The sequence below is a fragment of the Tachypleus tridentatus genome, chromosome 10 (assembly GCF_004210375.1).
Source record: "Tachypleus tridentatus isolate NWPU-2018 chromosome 10, ASM421037v1, whole genome shotgun sequence".
NCBI lineage: Eukaryota > Metazoa > Arthropoda > Merostomata > Xiphosura > Limulidae > Tachypleus > Tachypleus tridentatus.
In genome coordinates this window covers 105,888,017-105,908,796 of record NC_134834.1, presented here as the reverse complement: position 1 = coordinate 105,908,796, position 20,780 = coordinate 105,888,017, and the positions used below count along the sequence as shown (strand labels likewise).

The window sequence follows — 20,780 nt, the reverse complement described above, 5'->3', positions numbered from 1 at the left end:
TCTACCAGATCAGTGAATCAATCACTAACGGTTTTTGTCTCTCAGAGTATCTTTCTGATGACTGAATTTAGGGGACATTCAGAGGAAAACACGTATTTTAATGCATTTTTGTTGTTACTCCTAACTATATATTTTCCAAGTGTGTAATTTTAAAAAAATGTTTATAAAGTTGTTTATTACGTTTTTATTTATTTCCTTTTTCCTGAGGACGTTTTTTGTAACAAAAGTAATCAAGAAAATAAATTATTTTGATTTCTTCCTCCAGGTTTTCTATGACAGGAACGCTTGATGTTATTTTTTCGGCTGTGATTTTTGATAAGAATCTCATGATCTTCTGTTGAGACTACAACAGAGAACAGGAGGATATGGCCATTATATAAAAAGCTTTTAGAAGCTTGGAACAGTAACCTTGGTTGGGATTTAATGTGAAGAAAAAGATTTTTATGCTTCGCTAATTTAAACATCTTATTTTCACTTTTGTTCTTAGCTGGCCGGATTTACAATGCTAATATAAGGGGGTTCGATTCCCCTCGGTGGACACAGCAGATAACCCGATGTGGCTTTGCTATAATAAAACACACACACAAACACACAGTACTCAGCTGGTTTGTGTAGCAGCTAAAATGCTGACTCATACTTATATAAAGCACTATGTTTTTTGGTGACTCATACTTGTATAAAGCACTATGTTTTTTGGTGACTCATACTTGTATAAAGCACTATGTTTTTGGTGACTCATACTTGTATAAAGCACTATGTTTTTGGTGACTCATACTTGTATAAAGCACTATGTTTTTGGTGACTCATACTTGTATAAAGCACTATGTTTTTTGGTGACTCATACTTGTATAAAGCACTATGTTTTTTGGTGACTCATACTTGTATAAAGCACTATGTTTTTGGTGACTCATACTTGTATAAAGCACTATGTTTTTTGGTGACTCATACTTATATAAAGCACTATGTTTTTTGGTGACTCATACTTGTATAAAGCACTATGTTTTTGGTGACTCATACTTATATAAAGCACTATGTTTTTTGGTGACTCATACTTGTATAAAGCACTATGTTTTTGGTGACTCATACTTGTATAAAGCACTATGTTTTTTGGTGACTCATACTTATATAAAGCACTATGTTTTTTGGTGACTCATACTTGTATAAAGCACTATGTTTTTTCTCTTCTCAGTGTTTCTGTTTTCAGTTTCCTTGGAACAACTTGAACTGTTCAGTTAAGGTCAAAGAAGGAAGTTCTGAAAATGTTACATGACAAGTATCTTAAATATTGCATTTCAAGTTTTTAAGTTACATAGTTGGTTTACAATGGTTTCCTTTCGTTCGCCAAGTTCTTTTTTATTATTCAGTGAAAATAATAATGGAAAGATCCATCAACTTAACACCAACAGGTACGTTATATTTTTTATGTTACACATTTACTGTAACCAACGTTCACTGATAAACTCAGTAATCCGTTGACGCTGTTGTAACTTGAATCGTTCAAGAAGCAATAATAAGACTAGCTTGCTGGTTGGTAGTTCTTTTGAATAGAGTAAAATTAGGTTAAATACAAATGAATAAATAATAAGTAGTTAAAATAAATGAATAGTGCTGTGTTATTAATCCTTGTACTAATTTTATTTGTGACTTGTATTCTAAGATGAAACTGACTTCTGCACAAGTATTTGGTAAATTAACCTTTTATCGGAATATCCACGAGGATAATTACAATGTAAATCTAAATTTAAACAAGTATCTTCTGCTCGTTGACTGACTTTTAAGACCAAGTATAACTGTGTTAATCCCACACTTCTGTCTTCACAGGAAAGATCATATGTATTTATAACGGGCCCGGCATGGCCAGGTGGTTAAGGCATCCGACTCGTAATCCGAGGGTCGCGGTTTTGAATCCCTGTCACACCAAACATGTTCGCCCTTTCAGCCGTGAGGGCATTATAATGTTACGGTCAATCCCACTATTCGTTGGTAAAAAATTAACCCAAGAGTTGACGATTGGTTGTGATGACTAGCTGCCTCCCCTCTAGTCTTACACTGCTAAATTTGGGACAGCTAGCGCAAATAGCCCTCGTGTAACTTTGCAAGAAATTAAAAAAAACAAACAAGTCAATTATATATAATGAATGCTATTGTCACGTGATTTCTCATTCCCATACAAGACAATTGAGGCTGTAATCCTTAATTGTAATCTCCATGGCTGTTATTAATTTCTTTGCACAATACTTGAAGTTGCAGCATAATACCTGGGGTTGAAGCAGGTATTGTCTACAAGAGAGCAACTAATGAATGGGTGATTAGAATGAAACTAATTCAGCGATTTTTGGATCACGTGTTTATGTGAGTCTGTATGAAATCAGACTACATAAAATTTTTAAATTCCTACTTTTATATAAAAAGGTAGAAAATGCATAAAATACCCATAGTACACCAGCATACCACACTTTTCCTTTCTGTTTTGCATCGAACTTGTCCACAAGCCAACGATTGAATTTAGCTTTAAAACCAATTACCTTTAAACTTGTGACATGGTCAAGTAACTCGTTAACTTTCTATCGTTTCTAAAAACAAATAATAACACGCGACATGGTCGCCATAACCTTCAAACAGGAAACTACACTAAAATACGACAAAAGAAAACCCTATAACTATAATTTTATGTTATACGTGTCACACACAATGAAATATTTTTAACCATTATCACATTAGTGACTATTAATTTATTGTCAAAAATATGAAAAGATACAAGACAACGAGAATATAATTTTTATTTAGATTGTAACTTTACATACAATGAAGAAATAAGTAAACCCTCGATCATACATTAACGGAAAATAAAACTGTTTGTTTTTTTTGTTTTTTTTAGAATTTCGCACAAAGCTATTCGAGGGCTTATGTTGTGATGGCTAGAATTGTTCACTATTCACCAACATGGTATGTTAAATATCTTCTCAATAGGTCACCAGAGCTTTACAATACGGCCCGGCATGGCCAGGTGGTTAAGGCACTCGACTCGTAATCCGAAGGTCGGAGGTTCGAATTCTCCTCACACGAAACATGCTCGCCTTTTCAGCCGTGGGAGGAGGGGTTATAATGTGACGGTCAATCCAGCTATTCGTTGGTAAAAGAGTAGCCCAAGAGTTGGCGGTGGGTGGTGACGAATAGCTACTTTCCCTCTGGTATTACACTGCTAAATTAAGGACAGCTAGCGTAGATAGTTCTCGTGTAGCTTAGCGCGAAATTCAAAAACAAACGAACTTTACAATACTATACAGTGTTTGCTTCTATAACAATATCTATGTAATGACCGAGTACAAGTGTTGGGAATGTCTGTAAATATCATAGAAAAATGTTTGAATTTCTTGTTCTTTTTTCATAAATGATAACTCAAAAACTAAAACAATGGTGTCAACCAATTACACTGAGGTGACAGTTTTAAACGAAGTATCCGCTTTTATAACTATTGTTAACAACTAGAAGTAATTTAGAAAGTAAATAGTGTTATCATTAGCTGTTGAAGTTGGCCTTATTTAAGAAATCAAGTGTTCCTTTAAAAAACTTAAATACTGAATGAAACAGAAATAACTAGCCAATAATAGATAAACAATAAATATTACAGTTGGAACTTCATTTTATTTAAAATTTTGTAACAAATTCACCCTTTCTATGTCTATTAAAACACTGCACTATAGAACAAGTAAAGAGAAACTTTTTCAAAAAAAGGAAGCAAATGTTGGGATGGCAAAAACAATGATAACAGTATAGCAGGGATGGCATTTAAACCATCCCTACGTAATAGCGGGCACACAGTATAGCAGAAGGTTAACAGACAAGAATAGGATAAGCTAAAGTGTCATTGAATGGTTTTATATGCATATATATACTGCTATATGTTAATTCTTATCTGTCTTATTGTGTAGCGAATACACTCTTTAATGGTGAATTAAGAAAGAAAAATAGTGGGCAGGAACCAGAGGCTGATGTAACTCCTTTTCTCAAAGGAAGTAATAAACTATGCACCCACTATTCTTACATTAGTTGTGGAAAAAGGTATGGAAAGTGTGTTGAAAGATTCTTTGCAAAGTCATTCAAGAAAGTTTAAAGCTTTATTGGATAGTTAACATGGTTTCATTGAGAGAAGTCTTGCTTTAGAGGACAGTTAACATGGTTTCACTGGGAGAAGTCTTGCTTTAGAGGACAGTTAACATGGTTTCACTGAGAGAAGTCTTGCTTTACAGGACAGTTAACATGGTTTCACTGGGAGAAGTCTTGCTTTACAGGACAGTTAACATGGTTTCACTGAGAGAAGTCTTGCTTTACAGGACAGTTAACATGGTTTCACTGAGAGAAGTCTTGCTTTACAGGATAATTAACATGGTTTCACTGGGAGAAGTCTTGCTTTAGAGGACAGTTAACATGGTTTTACTGAGAGAAGTCTTGCTTTACAGGACAGTTAACATGGTTTCACTGGGAGAAGTCTTGCTTTACAGGATAGTTAACATGGTTTCACTGAGAGAAGTCTTGCTTTACAGGATAATTAACATGGTTTTACTGAGAGAAGTCTTGCTTTAGAGGACAGTTAACATGGTTTCACTGAGAGAAGTCTTGCTTTACAGGACAGTTAACATGGTTTCACTGAGAGAAGTCTTGCTTTACAGGACAGTTAACATGGTTTTACTGAGAGAAGTCTTGCTTTACAGGATAGTTAACATGGTTTTACTGAGAGAAGTCTTGCTTTACAGGACAGTTAACATGGTTTCACTGAGAGAAGTCTTGCTTTACAGGATAGTTAACATGGTTTTACTGAGAGAAGTCTTGCTTTACAGGACAGTTAACATGGTTTCACTGAGAGAAGTCTTGCTTTACAGGACAGTTAACATGGTTTCACTGAGAGAAGTCTTGCTTTAGAGGATAGTTAACATGGTTTCACTGAGAGAAGTCTTGCTTTACAGGATAGTTAACATGGTTTCACTGAGAGAAGTCTTGCTTTACAGGACAGTTAACATGGTTTCACTGAGAGAAGTCTTGCTTTAGAGGACAGTTAACATGGTTTCACTGAGAGAAGTCTTGCTTTACAGGACAGTTAACATGGTTTCACTGAGAGAAGTCTTGCTTTACAGGACAGTTAACATGGTTTTACTGAGAGAAGTCTTGCTTTACAGGACAGTTAACATGGTTTCACTGAGAGAAGTCTTGCTTTAGAGGACAGTTAACATGGTTTCACTGAGAGAAGTCTTGCTTTACAGGACAGTTAACATGGTTTCACTGAGAGAAGTCTTGCTTTACAGGATAGTTAACATGGTTTCACTGAGAGAAGTCTTGCTTTACAGGACAGTTAACATGGTTTCACTGAGAGAAGTCTTGCTTTACAGGACAGTTAACATGGTTTCACTGAGAGAAGTCTTGCTTCACAAATCTTTTGACATTCTTCGAAAAGGTTACTACTTATGCTGATGAAAATAAGGGTGTATATTTGGTGTATCTGAATTTGCAGAAAGCATTTGACAGGGTGCTACATAGGAGGCTTGTGAAAAGAATTATTTCTGTAGGTATGGGGAATAAGTTATCAAATTGAATATAAGAGTGGCTGGATGGAAGGAAGCAGAGGGTTGTTACAAATGATGTTTAGTCAAACTGGATTAATGTCACAAGTGGGGTACCTAAGGGTTCAGTCTTAGAACTTTTGATGTTTTTGATTTACATCAATCACATAGATGAAGATATGGGCAGTGAATTACTTAAATATGCAGATGATATTAAAGAATTATGTATTGGTAGCTTTGAATAGGATGCTGCTGATTTACACTCAAATGAAAATTGGTTACATTGATAAAAACAAAGCATAATAAAAACTATGTATATATATATATATATATATAAAGGAAGGAAAGAACAAAACTAAACAAATAAACAAACGTAATTTACAAGGCATTTTTATACAGTTTAAACTGAGAAACAGCATAAAAATTTTGTGACGATCGATGCCCCGATTGGTTACCTACTATGACCCTACTGATACCAGTGGACTTTAAGTTTGGGGTGTGGTTTCTGTTTCAAATAAGAGAGATGCTGGCCATAAGTTGACCTACTTCAGCTGATATTTGTTTGTTTTTCCTCACTATGGTCTAAACATTGTGCTGGTGGTTTATTATGCATCATCCCGCCGCTGGTACAGCGGTAAGTCTACGGAATTACAACGCTAAAATCAGGGGTTCAATTTCTCTCGGTGGACTCACCATATAACACAATATAGCTTTGCTATAAGAAAACACACACACACATTATGTAGTAGAAAGTGTTTTGGGAAAATATTCAGCAACAAAGAAAGTGAAATCATTGGATAGTTGAAAAACGAGATAGCTTGAAGCGTCCAGGATTTTATCGTATGTGGCAAAAGCCCATGCTGAATACGTAAGAGTCATAGTGCATCGTTATGACCATTCGTGATGCCGAAAAATCCATTAGAAGTAAAAGACGGCTGGTGTGGGTATTAAAACTTTAATAAAACTACAGAACAACGTTTTGACCTTCTTAGGTCATCTTCAGGCTAACAAAGACAGTTTATAACTGTTTGCAAATTCAGGTTACGACCATGAATTTGGACTTCAGATATTTGTCAAATTACATTACTGTGGGTTTTGCATGTTCTGTAAAACATCCATATATCGAACCTCAAGCTTCATCAGTTCTATAACTGACCAACATCTGTAGCTATGCTGCCATCTGTTACTCCTGTAGGAGAAGTAAAAATCGCGTTTTACTCTCTAACCCGCCATCATTACTATCATCTACTAGTTACTACATTACAAACCATCTTTATAATGGTTTGTCTGAAGAAGGATTGAGTGACTACATTATAAAGATGGGTTGTCTGAAGAAGGATTTAGTTACTATTTTATAAAGATGGTTTGTCTGAAGAAGGATTTAGTTACTACATTATAAAGATGGGTTGTCTGAAGAAGGATTTAGTTACTACTTTATAAAGATGGTTTGTCTGAAGAAGGATTTAGTTACTACTTTATAAAGATGGTTTGTCTGAAGAAGGATTTAGTTACTACATTATAAAGATGGTCACATAGACAGCACTCAGTTCCAGTATAAAGAAATGATACTGCAACAGGTTCTTAAATACATAATGTGACACTGGGATGGCAACCATTACTTTTTATGGTTAATTCTTCACCTAAGCTGTTATTGTATTTTTAGGGACTATTTTTTTCAGTTACGAGTTTAGTACTGGTTTTAGCACAATCTACAAAGTTTTCATGACATGGATGTTATTTTCCATCTTCTTCTAGTACAATTACTCTCTTCATTTTCATGCATTAGTAATTTTCAAGTCTTTATTTATTTATTAGCCATATTCTTAACAGTAGGTGCCTGTGATTTATTAGCGATAAAATTCAACAATAAATAAACAGCACATAATCCATTTGTTTTAAAATAATATATTAAAACAAGTCAAATTCATGTACAAATGTTTATTACACAGTTGCATCGAGAGCTTTAAATAATTGTTTATTTTTCATGAAAATACATACAGATTGGTTCAGTTACTTTAAAATACAATTTATCTCGTCAAATTATTATTCTTGCTCTGTTCTTTTAATACAATCTGTGATAATTTCACTTTAAAATCACCACTGCAACTTTTGGTTACCAGAATTGTATCCACAGGTTTTAAATAATTGTCTCTTTTTCTGTTTTATCGAAGTCCGCACAAGCTCGTTCAATGACTTTAGGGCACAACTAACATGACAAATTATTTTGTTTAATGTGTTATTACCATACAATCTGTGATACTTTCACTTAAAAAAAATCACCACTTTATGGATAAACTCACAATCACGCAGTCTAGAGCTATCTATCTATCAAACTAAACTACATTTTTGGAAGTGTATTTATAACCTGACCGAAGCCTAGATCAGTCATTGCACTACAATTTATTATGATGAAATTAAAAAACGACGAGCAAAGCTTAGAAAGCCTTCGTAACATTGCGCAGCATTACGACAATCGTCAATTCACAACAGTTGAACTAAACAACATATGATTCCAAACAATTTTAAAAACAAACTTATGATAAACTATCGCTTTTAAAAATAAGTAGATTTTAGGCCAGTACTATATTTAAACCGTCTAAATCATAACACTCGCATTAACTTAACTAGTCATATATATATATATAAAACAATAAGCATCTGTTCAATAAAAATTTACAATATTTACAATATTTTTATACTAATTACAAAGACTGTTTTCAATTCATACACAAAATCTACTCGTATAGTTCACACCAACATTTGCAATCCCCTTCATGGCTTGAATGTGAACACGACAGTTCTGAAAGTACAACGCTCAGCTCATGATCCTTGCTCTGTCTGTTTTGCGCCTCTGGATGTTGTTGGGAGCTGATGGTCAGTTTGGGTGATAAGCTCCTTTTGTAGAGGTAGTTCTAAAATTTTCAGGTGACACATATGGTGGCCAGATACTCGCGTTCAATCACAGAATATATCTTACCACTCTCCTATAACATTTTACTGACGTGTATTATGGAAAATAGCAAGTCTTCGCGTTCTACCAGAAGTACTGCCTCATTTCCAATATCTGATGCATCGACCTGAATGATGATATGTTTGTTAAAGTCTGGAATTTTAAGGATTGACGAGCTTCCTAACATGTACTTCAACTTCTGGAATACCATTACGATCCACTGTAGTTGTTCACCTTGTATAATTGTCCGTTCTTGGTCTGGTCAGTGAGTGATCCAGCGACTTCAGCGTAGTTTGGTATGAACTCTCCATACCACTGAAACGGTGTTAAAAAAATTTCCTGTAAATTGTGTGCTTATGAAAAATAACTTAATCTAGGTAACCGAAAATACGCAAACACAATAAATGATACACTAGGTGTACAAATTTATACTGTTTATCATACCTATGTTATTAATATACTATCATAACAAATGATACACTGGGTGCACACATTTATGCTGTTTATCATACCTATGTTATTAATATACTATCATAACAAATGATACACCAGGTGCACACATTTATACTGTTTATCATACCTATGTTATTAATATACTATCATAACAAATGATACACCGGGTGCACACATTTATACTGTTTATCATACCTATGTTATTAATATACTATCATAACAAATGATACACCGGGTGTACAAATTTATACTGTTTATCATACCTATGTTATTAATATACTATCGCAACAAATGATACACCGGGTGTACAAATTTATACTGTTTATCATACCTATGTTATTAATATACTATCGCAACAAATGATACACTGGGTGTACAAATTTATACTGTTTATCATACCTATGTTATTAATGTACTATCATAACAAATGATACACTGGGTGTACAAATTTATACTGTTTATCATACCTATGTTATTAATGTACTATCGCAACAAATGATACACTGGGTGTACAAATTTATACTGTTTATCATACCTATGTTATTAATGTACTATCGCAACAAATGATACACTGGGTGTACAAATTTATACTGTTTATCATACCTATGTTATTAATGTAAATATCGCAACAAATGATACACTGAGGGTACAAATTTATACTGTTTATCATACCTCTGTTAAATGTACTATCGCAACAAATGACACTGTATACAAATTTATACTGTTTATCATACCTATGTTATTAATGTACTATCGCAACAAATGATACACTGGGTGTACAAATTTATACTGTTTATCATACCTCTGTTATTAATGTACTATCGCAACAAATGATACACTGGGTCCAAATTTATACTGTTTATCATACCTATGTTATTAATGTACTATCGCAACAAATGATACACTGGGTACAAATTTACATCTTCTCATACTGTGTTATTAAAATACCATATCGCATCAAATGATACACTGTGTTACAAATTTATACCGTTTATCATACCTATCTATCTGAAATTTCATTTTATTAATAATTTATTTCAACCGCTTATGTATATTTCTGTGATCTAATAAGTAAATTTTGCATATCCATCTTTTGAAACTGGGTTATAAGAAATACCATATCCATCTTCTGAAACTGTGTTATAAGAAATACCATATTCATCTTCTGAAACTGTGTTATTTCTCAGATGTCAAGCTCTTTCCTGCTGTATCTCTCTTATTAATATTCACGACCTGCTAAACACTTCAACTTCAAAACTGAAACGTTTTCTTTGATTTATGAAAATAACAGATGCACGTATTTTCAAATACCATCTTCCATACCATTTGTCAGAGTTAAAATCATACCACAAATTTTTTATCAAGATCAAACCTGTTGACTTCATGCACGTGTTGTCTACTGTTATGTTATATGTATTAGGTATTCGTTTGTGTTACATACATTCATAAATGACTTTACATAATATTCATATACATATATAAGAACACACAAATTTATACTCCATATAATTATTATCACCATAACAAATTACCAACTATTCTAGTTCTTTGCTACAGAATACCTCTGGTTCCTGAGTGAATCACTCAGGTTACCTTCCTAAACTACTTCTTATTTACAATGATTTCGTCATCGATGACTCATCAAATTCAACTTTAATTCCAGTTTCATGAAATAAACAATCGCCGGTAAAATTCAGCTTGACTAAACTTTTTAACTAAAAACCTAATCATTCAAAATTAATATTCATGTTTTCACTATTGTATCTCATTCAACACTCAGAGGAAACACAGCTCTCTTGCTGCGTGTAGTATTGACATAATTATCAGGTATATAGATGAGAATCTAGTAAGTACAGGCAGTATGCTCATAAGAACTCTTATCACTCAGATAGATGGCGGAAATGGTTTTTTTTTTTTTCCAAATAGCAGATAACATTTTGAATAAGAAATTTATTTAAATGGCTCAGAAAACACTTGACCATCATAACTTCTGAAGTTCATTAAATATGTGTCATTTCATATCCAGTGGATTTTTTTTTTGTTATAGTTTCTAATTAAGCACAAAGCTACACCACGGATATGAAAACCTGGATTCTAGCGTTGTAATTCCGCAAACATATCGCTGTGCCGCTGAAGGGCTATCCAGTGAATATTCTATTTAAATAAACTGCTTGATAGATCAGAAACCAGAGATGATTAAATCCTTTTCATGCCATTAAACGTATGATTATCAAACCATCCTCACTATATCGATTGAATGGTAACTTTACAATTTAGTTTATATATCATACTAAGAATTTAATGATAGCAAAACCCTTTCAGCCACAGATTTCTCAATCAAACGACTGTCCTAACTGTGGCAGTTGATCGTTTCCACATAAACTAAGATTGCTTTCAACACTCAAGATAATTTATACAATTTTTGTATTGTTCCATTTTTCCTGCAAGATTTCTGCGCCATTATCTGCTCTCCCAAACTGATGCACATTTTAAATGGACAAAGATTGTGGCCAGGTACTTTAGTGAAAGCTTTTACGTTGATATATCTATGAACGAACTTTGAGCTCTCATCAAATACTGATGCCAGTAATAGTATAATTGGGACATTGGTATTACACTTCCATGAGGGAATGTGTGATAGTATACTCTGGTCATGTACTCATGGCTTAAGAATTTCAATACTGCATTATAAAGAGAGAAAAGCTTTCAACTGTGGCATTCATTAAACACTACTGGTGCTATCTGTACGAAAGAAAGATTACACTTTAGGTGAGCCACAAATCACTGAAGTGGTTTATAAACTTTACAATATTGAAGAGATGATTGCACATCACATAACAATGTTGCAGTATTTCTTTGTTGTCACGCATCATTTAAATCAGTAAAAAGAACAGCCAGATTGTCTCACCACAAGGTAAGATTCTATCTAAATCTATATCCTAATCCTGGACACAGAGTAGGCACTAAAGCCGTTTCTGTCATAACAGTATTAAGCCATATGATAGTATATTATACTGGTGACTGGGTATTACATTCAAACCCTTAGGAGCGAGCTCTAGAAAGAGAAACAGAAGTATTCAAAGCTAGTATGGATACTTCTTTTCTTGTAGCAAGGTAAAACCTGGTCAGCACAGACCAAGGATAACAGCGCAGATGCTTGTATTCTGTGGAACTTATATGAACATTTATGAGTACAGGAAAGCATTTTGTAACATTGTTATCCACCACTAAGATAAAGCAGGAATCTCTTCAGACTTTTCACAGTTCAAGGGTTACCAAAGTGTTACATGCAAGTACGATAATGTGCAACAGAGGTTTTGCAATCATAAATTTTCTAAGCCCTGCTACTAGCAATAACGCATTGCTTGGATGTTTCAATAGATTGATCCACTGGAACACCACGATCCTTTTCTTCCATAACACTGTTGAAGTTATTCCTATCCAACTTATAATCCTCTGTCATTTATTTGAATAATCCATGAAATAATCCGTTCAATTAACTTATTTCTTTTTGTCAGCTTCTAACTAAAATGAGTGGATTGGCTCTTGAATGATAAACAATGTTTTGCTACTTGGGCTACTACTATTGGAAGCTCCATAGTATAGTAAATACATTTTTAGCGCAGAGTATTGTGTTTAGACTAGGCTGTATGAGTGTGTATTGACATATATCATATTGATAGCAATAGTACCAATTCTGGCTGAGAGGATCTTAGCTGAACAGTTTTAATTTAGTCGAATTCTGAAAATGATATTTATTTCGTGATATTGAGAGAACAAGTTGAGTTTAACAGCTTATACATGTAGATGATAGTACCTTATGGTACCTGTTACGTGTTATACATTTAATTCAGAGAAGTCTTCGATTTATTACGTTATGTATGTTACATATTACTGTCTCAAATACCGGGATTTTAAATTTGAGCTTAGTAGTTAATTAAATATTAATATGCATTAAATTTATGTTACTTGCCAACAAGACTGATACATAACATTTCCTTTTTTAACACAAACATTTTTTAAAATACAAATATAAAAATAATGTAATTTATAATAACAGGTTTTACTACACGGTGTTCGGAAAGTCACTGTGCACTTATATATTTATTAACAGACAAAACTGCACAGTGACTTTCCGAACACCCTCTGGTAGTTATTAATAAATGATGGTTTCTATACAATAGTTTTACAAACTTAAAAACTATACTGTGTCTTATATCCGATCTAAAAATGAATATTTTATGAATGGTCCAGGTCCACGACAAACAAATTAGTTAAGAGTTGATATTGTTACACCTCGACTAAGCTAACGCTGTCTTTTTCTTGGCTGTCTTCACACGGGATACAAGCAGACTTCTTCCAGCAGAAATATTTAACATCCTCGTAGAAATGCTAACGTCTGGAGTTATTCACTGAAGTTGAACGGTTTGTAATTTTTGAAATCTGTAACGTTTGTGGTCCACTTCTGTAGTTTTCCGAAGAACAGACGTTAATCACAATTATAGCTTCCAATGTCTATAGAACATTGACCGTAGCTGTCTCTTAGCTAACCGGATTTTATAGGAATCACGCTATTTGCTCTACACTTCAGTAATATTCTAGCGCTTCTTCGTAAACAAATATTGTTGATTCTCACTTTCACGAACGTTTCACAAGTTTGAACAGCAGGTGGGACTTGTGCAATACAAAGCTAAGAACATAAGTCACATGCAAAAAACATGGAAACTATACAAAACCAAGCGTGAGCACGAAAATAGATGTACAACAGTAAATCTGTTACACACCGTATCTGTCGAATCATGTCTGGTTGATATTTCCCATGTAGGCTACCGTGGTTCGATTTCTCAAGCCAGAGGCAGTCAATCAACTGCTACTAGTGTTTGTGATATGTGTAATTTTTGAGATATAGGTATAAGGCTCTTTGTGTGTGCAAAAAATAGAAGCATGAATGCATGTTACTCAAACCAATAATGGCTGTCATGTAACATACGAATAAAAATACAGGATTTGGTCCGGATACTAAGACACTGAGATATAAAGTTAACTATGTTTACTGGTCTGTAAGGCATTATTCAAAAACAGAGTGTATCTAACATTCTCAGTAATGCCTGTGTGAGAGTGTTTCGGTTTTGGTAATAATGGATTAAAAATAATAATAAGAGAAATGGCTAGGTGTACACAATGATACGAAGTAAACGCAGTTTGGCCTGTTGTTTCCCTAGTGGCTCATAGAGAACATGAATGGTGATAGTTTGATGATTAGTGATGATTGTCTAGTTTCTGAATGTCTTCTCACACGATGTACCACATGATTCAGTTTAACAGTTTAACCAGTTACTGCTTCTTCTGTGAAGTATGCCTGTCGTGTACAGAGGTTTAGAATGGTAACTTTGACAGAATGCAACTTTACTGTTCCTGTACAAGACTCATTTTGTGAGGAATGTTGTGCAACAACACATAATGCAAAATCCAAGTCCATTAACGTTATTTTAAGTTCTTTCTTATTTAACCTTCTCTCATCAACTGATGTATTCTTCTTGCGACTTCTTACAGTGAATTAAGTATCTAAAATACAGGGTATTCGCTCACATGTTTATTAGCACACTGGCATGTGAAGTAAAGGCTTATGGTTCACGTCTTGTTTACACAAAATTGCAGTTAATATTTGGAAATGTGGGTGCATTTCAAATGCGACAGACAAATCCTACTATCGGATTTGAATAGCCCAAGGATTGGCGGTGGGTGTATTTTATGAGTAGCGATGGGTATAGTTAACATGCTGCATTCTCCCTGATCTGTAATTCCAAACTAAACATGACTAGCACAGCCCTTGCGTAGCTTTGCATGAATATCTTGTACAAACACACATTCGATTTCTGACGTGAATGGCTCGCATCTATCTTCAGTTTGACCTACGAGCAACGTGAATCACAGCACAGAAAAGCATTCAAAATAACGCACGTATAAACTCTTTGTACATAGTAATATTGTATTCTTGTTAAGCACTATGATAACTACTACATGTAAGTACAACACATTTCACTCTCCTATAACATGTATATTTAATAGCCACAAACGCTATGAATAACTTTTCCTAGGCTCTAGTCTGGAGCATCCCAAATCTTATGCCAAATTCAAACCGATGTGTCATTTCTATAGCCTGTCTAGTCAAGAAATTTACGTTATTTCAGGAAATACTGAAATCGTATCCTACTTTACTTTTTCTATTGAGATTGTTTTTTTTTTTTTGCGACGGTCATATGGATTAGAAATACTTCCACATCCCAGTGCAGTTTTCTGACTTACAAGGAGAAGATGCTTTTTGGTTGTAATATTAACATTTTCAAGTATATTCTTTCCGAGCTCCGTAAAGAGAACATTTGCTTTTGTTTTGTACAAGTCAAAACCTGTTATAAACGTTTCGTCTACAACTTTGAGGTTTTTAATCAACTGATTGTTTTGGTTTTTCTTTCTTTTACCAGTTTTATTTGAACACTGCTTTGATTCATTAAACTATTACAGTTGAACATATTTATCCGCTTATTTTACTCGATATTATTTTACAAAGAAATAGTCATATCGCTATAGATTATCAGCGTTTCATAATTAATTAATCTTGTGGGCCGGCATCGCCAGGTGGGTTAAGAGTTCAAGTCGTAATCCGAGAGTCGTGGGTTCGAATCCCCGTCGCACCAAACATGTTCGCTCTTTCAGCCGTGTGGGGGTTATAATTGACGGTCAATCCCGGAATTGCACCACAAATACCATAATTAGCGTCCCCTTTACAATTTGTATCGGCCACGGGGACATTACTTATGGGCAATAGGATAAGTCACAGAATGTTAATATATTGATAATGCCAATGTAATATATGAATACTGCATTATTAAAAATACTTAACTGCATCACCAGCAAAAACTTTTCTTGTAAAGTATATTTTTGACAGAGTTTCACATTCCTTTTCTATTTATATATGATAGTACATGGTGAATATTATATTCATGAAATACAATTTAAAGAAGTTCAAGTTGAGTTTAGTTCATTATAAAGGTCTTAAGAGTAACAAGTTTCTTTTACTCTCTTAATTATCAAGTTCAGAAACACAAACGAAATAAAGAAAAAGTTCGGACTGCGGGCTTATTTTCCTTCCTGAATCTAACTTCTTCAAGTCCTGAAATGTCACTACTACTCCCTCTTTTATGTTTTGTTTTATTATGCATAGTACCCTTCCTCCGTAGTCTTTCACACCACATTTCGTAAGATATATCCCTCTTTGATTTTTCAATATTTCACCTCAGGGCCTTAACTCGTACTTTTAATTTTCTGTTCGTTTGTTCTAATGTTTCAGACAAAGCTAATCGAGGGATATCTAGCGCCAGCCGTCCATAATTTAGCAGTGTAAAACTAGAGAGAAGACAGCCGGTCATCACCATCCACCGTCAACTCTTGGGTTACTCCTCTTTTACCAACAAATAGTGGGATTGACCGTCACATTGTATCGTACCCAAGGCTTAAAGGGCGAGCATGTTTGGTGTGACGAGGATTCGAATCCATGACTCTCAGATTGTGAGTCGAGTGCCCTGACCACCTGGTCACACCCAGCCCTTTTTCTATTCGTAAAATCTTATTAGTGATGCCGAGAAAACCTATGTTTTTTGTCTTATTAAAGAGTTTTGATGTTTATTCCATAACATTTGGGGAAAGCTTTGGAATTTCTTTTGTCCTTCCTCGTGCATCTCCTTCACTTTCTCTTTAATCTTTAGATGTTTTCATATTTTTAAGAGTTACGTGATGGACTGTTGTTTCGTGGCGTGATCGTACCAAGAAGTTTAACATACGCTAAAATCTGGAAGAAAATGAAGACAAATTTGGTTTGTATTTAGTAAACTACTAGAGGGCACTGGAGGAGAGAACTGTAGATAGTTAATGTTTAAATGTGTTGAATGTTTTGACTTTATGTAAAAGTTAATGGTATGTACCGCACTTTTTTCAGAACAAAAATGCAGTTAGAAGAGCTTATGAATATTTATTTGTAAAAGCTTGTATCAGGTGAATATACTTATATTATGTTACAATTTTAGAAGTTGGTACCGAAAGCTCTTTCGTTACACGTAACCATACAGTTTAAATGTACATTTATCCACGTTTCCAGAATCGTCCTAATAATTCTCCTCTGAATTCTTTTGAATAAGTCAATATCCTCTCATTCCCGTAGTTAAAGAGATCAAATTGTATACGATTTCAGGCAAAGCCTAGTTAATTATTTGTGTAAAGAGATAGTAACTCTTCGTTAAGTTGTAGCCACTGCCTTTAAATACACCTAGAAATTATGTTAGCATTCCTATTAGAATCAGAGTTCAGTTTCAGTGTCGTGAATGGATCTGAGATTTTGTTTTTGGATTGAATAGCCTCAAAGGACCAAGAGACTCTTGACCTTATTGTACATTGAAATTTAAATGTTATCAACATAACATGAAATCTAAAGATCCAGTGGTTTATCTAGGTTGTGCCATTCACTAAACTAAACGTTAGAAAAACAAAACATTAAAAATCTCTGAAGACACTGAACTAGTATTAAGTTCTTAAGTGTATTTATAGATACTGACTACAAGTCGAGAGAAATAATTAAATATTTTTTCAAGCCTTCTATTAAATTAACTTCATCCACCTTATATGTAGCCAACCCATTTTGAAGGTAAACTACCCCATTACAAAATAAAAAATTCTTAGCTGAAGATGACTCCTACCCTAACATAATTTGTATTTCCTAGTTTTAACATTCCTGTTATTAAGTATGAAAAATGATTATTCATCAACACTCAGTTTCCTTAATAATCTTGCACACTTCACTGAAATCTGCTCTAACTTACTAATGTTAATTATTTATTAATGAAAATAAAATAGACTGAAACATTGACCTCTGAGGAATTGCAATACTCCTTAGGATCCACTTTTAATGGATTGCTTTCTCCCTTCCATCCATGCTATAATCCAGTTAACTAGTCTCTCTGTAATCCCTACTGATGTGATTTTCTAACCTAATCTTTTGTGTGTCACCTTATCCTAAATTTTGTAAAACTTGAGTACATCAAGTCCACGTATGTTTCATTGTCCAGATAACAAGCAACATCCTTAAAGAAGTTTTAATTCTAAAATAGCAGGTTAGTAATTCAAAACTTTGTTTTCATGAATCCATGCTGACTTAAAATGTATCTTAGAACTGCTGTTATGGGTATTAAGACTTTTATTGATAAGTAGAGAATGACGTTTCGACCTTCCTTGTTCTCTGCTTATCAGTAAAAGTGTTAATACTCATACAAGCAGTTCTGAGATACATTTTTATTTATTTCAAGAAGGCTTCTCTTTATCAAGAATTACTTCACTGTGTTGACTTACTTTTATGCTATCATATTTCACTGTAAGGCTTCTTTAGTTTTTGAGACCTTTAAGAATTTTTTGCACCACAGAAGTAAGACAAGCTGGTTTCTTAATTTCAAGTGCAAGTCTTATTTCCCCATTTATAAGTAAGGGTAATAATAGTAGTACTTGACCATTGTTATTTGTTGGTCAAACAAAATTGGAAGAAAGAAGCTTGTATATTAAATCTGTGGCTGTTTTTTAAACACTAGGAAAACAAATCTCATCTGGTTTTGATAATTTATCTATTTTCAATCTACCAGTCCTTATTTTTACCACCAAGGGATTAATGTACACATGGGTTGGACCATTCCCAATGTTTTCCATAGAGTGGCTTAGATTTGGGAATATTCTTTTTATCCTCTTATAAAAACAGAAGAAAACATATGAAAGGTCATCACAATTCATATTTACAACTTAAACATGAAGCAGGTTTTAGACGTTGAACTTGGCTTGTATGAGAAACCAATCTTGTATCATTTCTTCTTTTAGATGCAGGTACTAGTTGGCAAATAATGAGATGTATACACAACACATCATATATTATCATTTTTGCATACAGTACATGAGTTAAATTACATTGAGCACATTAGAGAATAATTTACTTACTAAGGTCACTCGTATTAGTAAAATTGTGATGTCACAACTTAATATGTGATGATTAACATACATTGAGTGTAAACTTGTACAATGCATAATATGTTCATTATTGTTATTTCTTTCCTAAGAGTTATGTAAATTATTGTAAACATGTGACATTATTTATGCTAATATGCAACATATAAACAGTAAACTAACAGAACAAATGACTAGTGAAAGTCAGACATCTGTCCACAGTACTTGTAAACTATAGTTTGTAAATCTCGGGTACAAGTTCTTAATAATGGAGTAATTGGTTTGTTATAATAATCCATAAAATGGAGTAATATTGTAAATTGTTATGTTCATTATTCAGCACAGAATTGATATTTGTGTAGTCCATATGAAATTTGTCTTTGTATGATGTGTATGTTAACAGTTTTCTAGAATCTACAAGTCTCTTTATTCTGCTGAGCTAATCCAAGCCAATGTTGATGTTCTACAGCTAATAAGACTCTGCAAATTACAAATCTTTTAAAATCAAATCATCCATAAATGTTCAAATTTAATCGGCCATGTGCATTATAGGGTATATAGGCTGAATTAAATTTTAACTCAAATAGAATATAGTTTATTTATGTGCAGTGCTTCTACACAGAATTAATAATAAATATGTAAGTAGATCTTTCTTAGAACAAAAGATATAATGTAGTTAAACATCTGGAAGAAGGATGGTATAAAAGTGTTAACAAAAGTGTTTTTACAAGAAAATAGGTTCCAGTATAGACTGAATTAAAGGCTAAAGTTTACCAGAAGTGATGTAGATTAGAAAATATTGAATGAGAGCTGCAGCTAACAAACTTCGTTGTCAGTCACTGTTCAAGATTGAACTGAATCTTGAAGTGTCACAGGGTCCTAACTGTTAACTATTGATTGTCATACTGGACATGCATTTTAGATTTTAATGGTGTTAAATAAATGAAGGTAGACTGCCAGTATTCTGGTTTCAAAGATATTTTGGTGTACATTGGAATTCCAAGCATAAACCTTATGGACAAGAGGAGCAGTTGAGGATCTCATGAAAACCAATAGCTAATATAACAATAATTTGTATTTTAATAATGTCTCTATATGTGCCACAAAATTTATATGATGGAAATATAGTATCCTAGAATAAGATGTGTTTTTGGGGTGAATTTATGCCACGGTTCAAACTATTAAGTGTAGATGTTGCTTCTGAAATAGATTAAGAAATAAGTTTATTCCTAAAGTACAATAATTCAACTGTTAGAGTTTAAAATAGAAAATCCATCAAAGTTTGTTTCATGATGATAAGTGATATAATTTATAGGTTAAAAATATTCATTAAAAATTATAATTTAGGTTGAATATCTAACATTTTTGGACGCAGTTTCAGTTATTACATTTGGTATATAAAACTTGTATATTTAAAAAATAAAGTGAAATGAGCCTCGTAGGAAACACATTCAGCTCTGTATTTGTATTAAGATGAATATTAAAGTTTTTGAAATGTAGAGCAGTTTAGATATGCCCAATTTGGAATACGCCTATCAATAGATCCTATAATCTCTACTAGTCTTGACAGTGCTTCGTAACAAGTACCGATTAGTATATTGCATTTATCTTGCTTGATTCAACAGTATATAAACCAGCCTGCTAATTTTTTAGCCATCATTTGTTTAACATTATAAACCAGTCATTAAAGTTTAGGGTTTTTCTTTTTAGTATCAACAGTATTTCTAACAATATGATCTGTTAGTGCTCGTATCAAATTTTTACAATAAAACAGTTTATTGTGTAGAGTT

General features: G+C 33.5%; 1 protein-coding gene across 1 annotated transcript in view; it reads left to right on the top strand.

Moving 5' to 3' along the window:
• The window catches only part of LOC143230032 (putative ATP-dependent RNA helicase DHX34), a 95,965-nt gene that overhangs the window by 18,597 nt on the left and 56,588 nt on the right, over nt 1-20,780 (top strand). The window contains exon 2 of the mRNA XM_076462979.1: nt 1,190-1,406. Coding sequence (XP_076319094.1) covers nt 1,376-1,406 — 31 coding nt within the window. The 5' untranslated portion in view covers nt 1,190-1,375. The remainder of the gene's footprint in view (nt 1-1,189; nt 1,407-20,780) is intronic.